This window comes from Podarcis liolepis (genome assembly GCF_965112155.1).
Source record: "Podarcis liolepis genome assembly, chromosome: 2".
NCBI classification, from domain to species: domain Eukaryota; kingdom Metazoa; phylum Chordata; class Lepidosauria; order Squamata; family Lacertidae; genus Podarcis; species Podarcis liolepis.
The window spans coordinates 45,148,468-45,155,737 of NC_139555.1; the positions used below are offsets into that span (position 1 = coordinate 45,148,468).

The 7,270-nt window shown below is 41.6% G+C and overlaps 1 protein-coding gene across 1 annotated transcript in view; it reads left to right on the plus strand.

Moving 5' to 3' along the window:
- Window positions 1-6,619, plus strand: part of GABRA6 (gamma-aminobutyric acid type A receptor subunit alpha6) — a 30,375-nt gene extending 23,756 nt beyond the window's left edge. Inside the window, exons 9-10 of the mRNA XM_083482404.1 lie at window positions 1,039-1,302; window positions 5,135-6,619. Of these exons, the coding sequence (XP_083338530.1) occupies window positions 1,039-1,302; window positions 5,135-5,185 (315 nt within the window). The 3' untranslated portion in view covers window positions 5,186-6,619. The remainder of the gene's footprint in view (window positions 1-1,038; window positions 1,303-5,134) is intronic.
- The last annotated feature ends 651 nt before the right edge of the window (window positions 6,620-7,270 follow it).

The following is a 7,270-nucleotide window of genomic DNA, read 5'->3' on the forward strand; positions in this document are numbered from 1 at the left end:
CAAAGGAGAAGCCGGACTGCATTGGCTTCACTTCAGAAATAAGATCATATAATCCAGAATCTTGAGAGAAATTTAGACTGGCAAAATTTCCAAAACATTTCTGGTTTATGAAGAACACTTGGCAATGCAGAGCAAAACCAGGTGAAAGCACTTAGCCCAGAACCAGTGTCGGGGCTCCCATTGCTTTGAACCGAAAGCTTCACTCTCCTGCTTGCATCCGTGACTGTATCCCCTCAGTAGTGAGCGTTGAGGCTCCGTTTGGTTTCTTCCACTCTTAAATGTGTTTGTCCTCAAGCCTCCCTTGCAGACACTCACGCACAATTATGTATCCTTGCTGGGTGACACACAACATGAAATGACTCTTAAACATATTAGCCCCAAACTGCTGTTGTAAATGCTGCAGGCCATAGCGAGATGTGGAAAACAAAGCAAAGACTCAAGCCATATAATAATTTGCATTCAGTAGAGGTGGAAATTGAGAGTATTCTTCATGTCCAGAAAGGAGAAGTTGCTAGCAAATTATAGGAGAGGGGGACAGCATATGGAGACCATTTTGGTTCAGTTTTTAAGTGAATGCAAAATTTGATGTTTGAATTTGTCCTTGGAAAATTACAGTTTATTAGAGGAAAGTGCAGTTCGCTACAGAAATAAAACAGTTGTTGGCTTTCTTCCAAGCTTCCTTTTTTAAAACATACAGACAACAAAATATGTCGTCTCTGGATTCTTCTATAAGGATGTTTTCTCATTTCATGTCAGAGCATTCCACCAAATATAACCTGCAACAAAGAATGGAGATCAGAGGGATAAGATGCAGATACATAGACTTCAAGGGTGACAACAATGACTTCCAGTGTTTCTGTGCTTGTTTGTTTCATGTTGATTTTAGAGCAGGCAGTGGGAGCTAGGGGGTGGGAGAATGATTAAAAAATGGAAGAGGAGAAAACAAGAATTTAATATTCTTAAATATTAAGTATGGTGAATAAAACCACAGAGCTGAGTTTCTTGCAAACTGTGTCGTAACCATATTTCTCCTTGTAGCACTCCGACTCCAACTGCAACTTGAAGAAACGAGTCAACTCTATGACATCTCAAACAGATCAGTCCCTTGAAACAAGCATGTTGTCCAATAGTGCATCTCAAAGTCAACAGACATCTGTTACTACGCCACCACCACCACCGCCACCACCACTAATTGGAGGCACGAGTAAAATAGATCAGTACTCCAGGATCCTCTTTCCAGTGGCATTTGCAGGATTCAACCTGGTATACTGGGTGGTTTACCTTTCAAAGGACACTATGGAAGTGAGTAGCAGTATTCTCCAGCAATATGAAACCTAAATCTGTACTGAGCTGAATTTAACACTAAAGGAGAAGTTTTTGAATGAATAGATATACCATGGGCCCACCACATACAAGTACTGTAAGAGTTTGGTTCCAGGGGTCCATGCCCAAAGGCCAAATTGCACAAAGTCAGGAACCCCTGGAACTGCCTCCACAAAGTGGACTGCTGCTTACTGTGTTCTGAGAAGGTCACGGGAGGCCCCTGAGAGCTTCCCAGAGCCCTCCCTCGACCTTCCAAGACCCCAGTAAGTGAGGAGGTGCCTTCGTTACCAGCCTCTGGGACACTTCCAGAGCCCTCACACCTCCTTCCCAAAGCCTGGTAAGCAAGGAAAACCTGCTGGGTGGATGGAATTACCGGTAAATAAATGGGAAGTGGAGAACTTTGTCTTGCAGGCTTACTGTAGTTGGTATCTTAAAGTCATGGTCAAGGCCATGACCAAAAGGGATTTACTTTTCATTTTGACAGAGGAAAAAATCAATTCATGAAAAGGGAAGGTGCAAGCATGGATTTTCTTTTTATATTAAAGTGACTGGGCAAGCTGGCTCCTGCAGGAGTTCCTTCTGCACAGCGCAGTGTATACACAGTGAGAGAGAAAGAGAGACAGACAGACAGACAGAGAGTGCTAGAGAATATAGCTTGACTCCTAAGATAAGAAAGTTTTACATTCCTTCTCTCCTGCAACACCCCTGCCAGCCTCTCTATAGGGTCTGGGGCCTCTCCTGAACAATGGGGCATGGGGTGGGGTTGTAGGCCAGGGATGGGATACAGAACTTTCCTTCTGTAAACTTCCTCAAGTTAACTTTTCTTTAGGATCAAAGCCAATATGTTTATTTTGTATTTGTTTGTTAAATTTGTATCTTGCCTTTCCACCAAACAGTACTTAAAAGTGGCTAATGATGGCAATACAAATGCAATGGTTGTTCAGAAGTTAAAGCCAGATGAACACCTGGTGGTTTGCTTTGGGAGTCACCAGCTAATCTGACCAGGAGACGGGGTGAATCAGGGTAATCAATGTAGAGCCCTTCAGAGGTTGTTGGGTCTCCAAACTTCCATCCAGGCAAGATGGCCAGGGGTCAATATTGATGGGGGCTGTAGCACAGCAACATCTACAGTGCATCATACTGGCTGCCCCTAGGATGGATAGAACAGTCTGCTGCCTTGAACCCTCATATGATTACCATCACCTATGAACTTGCTGATGTCACTTGACTCTTCATATGTGATAATAAAAGCATTAGGAAGCATCCAGTTATATTTGAAAACAGCCTACAAGCTCCACACCCCTGTTCACAAGGAATAAATAATAATAATACCTGGCAATGTAATATTATAATATATTTGGTTGATATGGGGTGGTCATTTTAAAACTGAAAATCTACTTACAGTGAAATTATCTATGAAGCTAAATCATGTTTCCCCACAAACAGGAATAATGACTCCTGGGGAAATAAGTTGCTTCCTAACTGTATGGTGGTAGCCTAGATCTTCAGGCACAGTAAAAGAATTCCATTTGAGGAGTAATTGGTTGGTTGTGTGGTTTAAAAATCCCACATAGTGTTTCTTCAAGTGTAATTTATCTGGGGCAAAGTGACAAATTCAAAACACAATCTCCAAGGTAAAATTATAAGTGGAGGTATTTAGACTACAGCACTTTGTGAAAGTCAGGTTTTGCTGCCATGGGGAAATATGGGTTTACCACTGAAATCCTGACAGATGTTTAATTGCAGAAGCATGCCTGGTGATGTTTATAATTTGCAGAATCAAAGTATTAATATCATTGTTTTAAGAGGACAGACATCCCCTTCTACGCAAGATCAATTTGCAATTAATTTAGATGGAATGTTGCAGTACACAGCTTCTCTATCATACGCACATGACTTTGGACGAATGCCATATATTTCATAGTTTATCTAATGCAAACACACACTTCTGGTAATCACAGTGGGATTTACCACTCTGCAAACTAGCACAGACAGTCACAAGCCAAATACAGAGATTGATGGAGTACGGATTTTCCTTTCCATTCCATTAAAGAAGCTGCCTGTGTGAATGTAGAATTAGGGACAAAAGAACATTAATTTTTGGAAATGCCACAAATAGATTCTCTCACTCCAAGAAGATTTGCTACAAAAAAATGTGGACCTAAAATAAAAAAGTTTATAAACAAACATTTTTTAAAATAGACAAATGAATATTTTAGTCTTCAAGCCACCACTCATCCAGGTCTTTAGCTGAGCTTTCAGGATGCCAGGGAATTTCACTATCAGAATGTTTATCAACAGCACAGTTTCTGAGAGAAAAGCATAAGATTTTTTTTTGCTGAAGATAAACGTCACACTGTAACTGTATGCTTTGTTGGGCGGGAGAGAGAGGAGTCCAGGGAGATTGCAGCCCCAGAGCTGCAATCTGGGGGCTGAGTGGAAAGAGGAATTCAAGAGCAGACAGAAGGTTCAGAAAAGGAAAAATGAAAGATAGGATGGGTAAAAGAGTAAACAGGCTAGATAAAGGATGGTTTGAGAGAACAGGAAGTTATGAGTACAAGGAAAAGTGGGGGGAGAGGGAAAGCCTTACAGTGAGGAGGAAGAATATATTATTTAATGTGATGAAAAGAAAAGGAAATTAAGCTGGGGAGGGGGGGGGGGTCATGGACCCTGTTGACCAGGAAATCCAATGACACAGGAATAGTAGGAAGCTGGGTTTTACACTGTTATTTGAAACAACCAGCCAAAGAGCATTATTAAGTATAAAGTATAAGTATACCTATGGTATATTGTCTAATTTGCAATGATAATGAAATAGCCGCTGGGAGGAACGCAGAGAGAAGAAACTACATGGTGCATCTGCAGCAGCACAACTGGACATCTTCATCTGCCCCAGCTGCAACAAAACATGTCTCTCCCACATCGGTCGCTACAGCCACAGCAGGCTCTGCAACCTCCCAACAGCTTGACTTCACCCCCAAAGGCGCGCTCCTCCATTTTCTTCCAAGGCAGACGGATGCCAGCACAATGACAATGGAACATATACATTGGTACCTCTGGTTACGAACTTAATTTGTTCTGGAGGTCCGTTCTTAACCTGAAACTGTTCTTAACCTGAGGTACCACTTTAGCTAATGGGGCCTCCCGCCGCCACCCCGCCGCCACCACATGATTTCTGTTCTCATCCTGAGGTAAAATTCTTAACCCGAGGTACTACTTCCAGGTTAGCGGAGTCTGTAATCCGAAGTGTTTGTAACCTGAGGTGTTTGTAACCCGAGGTACCACCGTACTTGTTTGCTCTTTGTTTCAAAAAGATGAAAAATAAAATTAAAAGTTGTGTGTTATAAACAAGGTGGAGAACTGGATCTGACTGATGGGCTGGATTCTTGTCTCCCCCACTCATAATGGGCCATGTTTGACAGGTTGGTGGGGTTGCTCACCTGACATCACAGTGACGTCAGGTGACCCATTTCCCCCATGTGCTTTGAAAACAAGGCATGTGGACAATGGCACAGTTCTTAAAACTTTTAAGCATGAACTTCAGAATTATTCACATGTAAGCCTTTATTGAGCTACATTTCAGTTACTAGGCAGGTGGAGGGGAATGTGTAGAAAAGAAATAGCTAGAGAGTCATTGCCATGCACACTTCGTATTGGGCCTTATTGAGTCACGTCAGCTACGATTCTTCCATACAATAAGTTGCTGATTTAGGTCTTCTGAGACAAATGAAAATCAATAGCACCTGTGTTGCTGATTGACTGCCCTGTAGGGAGTATTTTACTGAATTTTCCTTTGACTCTTTTCTTTCAGTTTTTTGAACCTACTGCAATGCATCTTCGAAATGACCATCAAACCAACTGATGGCTGCAAACTCAGGTGTGACAAAGGACCAAAAGACTCACCGGGCTAAGTGACTGCTTCTAAAGACAATTGTGGGGCTCTGGTCACTGAATGTAAAATACTTCAGTGTTTGAAGACATCACTATGAACTCTTGGCACACAGACGGCACAATCCATGTAAAGTATGTACCCCATGGAGGGGCATCACTGGAACAAGTCCTTCTATTGATTCCTTGTGTTTTAGCTTGTTCGCTAAATAGCTCAGGGCTGAAGCTTGGGCTTAATTATTCATTTATGCTCAAATTGTTGCTCCCTACAAGGTGCTGTTCTAGGCCATGTATCAAATTGCATAGCATGGTGGTGGAATAATACTGGCACAAACATCAGGGTGAGAGGCTGCCACTTAACCAAAAACTTCAGACCAGCCCACTTGTAATTAAGCTGACCTATAACCTGATTCTATGAGCACTTACTCATGAGTAAGTCCTGCAGAATTTAGTGAGGCTTACTCCCTGGTAAATGTGCATAGGACTGGTAAATGTGCATAGGACTGCAGCCTTTGTCCCACCAAGTTAAATGGGAAAACATGAGCTAATGCTGTGTTTAAATATTCCAGGGACGGTAGCATTTTATAACAAAGCAAACCAGACTCAGAGTAACACCTTAACATCCTTTATGTACCCTGCTTAAGTCAAGGTCTTTTAGATTTTTTTAAGGTGATGTATAACTTTTGATAAATGAATAAATGAAATTCATACAAGAGCAGGATCTGCAAGCTTCCGTTCATGCACAACTTGGGGCCAGATGCAACTAAGCTGATGTGCTGGTGGAAGCCAGTGAACAAAGACTTTCCTTCTTGCAACCCCTGCACTCTCCAAGTTTTAGAATGCAGGTGGGATAAAAAAATATTAACCACCGGGAACATTTTCCTGGGAGAATCTGGGCAGGATAAGGATGAAACACCCTTTCTGCTCTCTTCCATAAAAATGTGCCATCAAACCTCACATTAATGTTATGAAGCAGGAGGCTGGGTTTTTCTGGTGCTTATGCTGGTCTTTCAGTTCCTTCTAGTAGCAGGGCAAGATAGGCTGCAAAGTGAGGTTCTGGGTAGGAGAGATCAGGGGGAGGAATCCATATCTGAACAATTTGAAAAGACTTTTTTAAAGCGTTGACCTTAACAAAGAGGCAACACTGCCAATGGGGCTCTGCTTCAGGCAGGCAAATGTGCTGGGCTGAAAGGGGTGGGTTGCTTCTCCCTTTTCAGATTTTACTCCTCTTCAACTCCAGTGTAAGCAGGAAGCTTTCTAGAACTCAAGCCAGAACTGGAGCATGCTGATTGTTTTTGGTTCTTCCAGCTCACTTGAACCTTTTCCCCCTTACGCGACACCCACATCTTTGGGGGCAATGTTGCATTGAAGTGCACATGTGCTCCTGCACATTAGTAAAAGACTACATTTTAAAAAAAGGATCTTGATACACCAACACATGCCGTCACATAAAGGTTGGTGTTTTTTTACATAATGTGCATTTGACAAAAAAACACAGAAAAAGATTCTTGATGCAATCATGAATATGTCTGCCTCAAGATGGATAAAGCACAGCCTTTGCAGATCAGTAACACACAAGGAGATCCCTTGTAATGTTTAGTCCTGCCATCTGTAATGTCTAGAGCCATCTAGTCTGGAGAAATAAACACAGTGAAGTTCCCATGCTTCACCTCAAGTGAGCTGTAGATTAAGATGCATGCTATTGCTAATGGGAAAGTTATAATTCTACTGAGATTAATGAAATTGTTGATAAACACCAGGTGAGAATTTGGCTTAGAACTAGCAAAAGATTAATATATATATTTTAAAGATGAATGCTGCACATTTCATTCTGCTATGCATTTTCATCCTACTGTATGCATCCCCCCAACGATTAATTTTTTTAAGAAGAAAGATCTACAATTATGATTGTGTAAATTGCTTGAAAGAAACTGAACCATTCATTGTTGGCATTCTCTGTTCAGTTGCATCTGTATTTTTCGTGTGCTTTTATATAACATACAAAGTATTGCCAACAAGTTTAGTGGCTCCCTTTTATTTTATCTGGAGGTATTCCAGT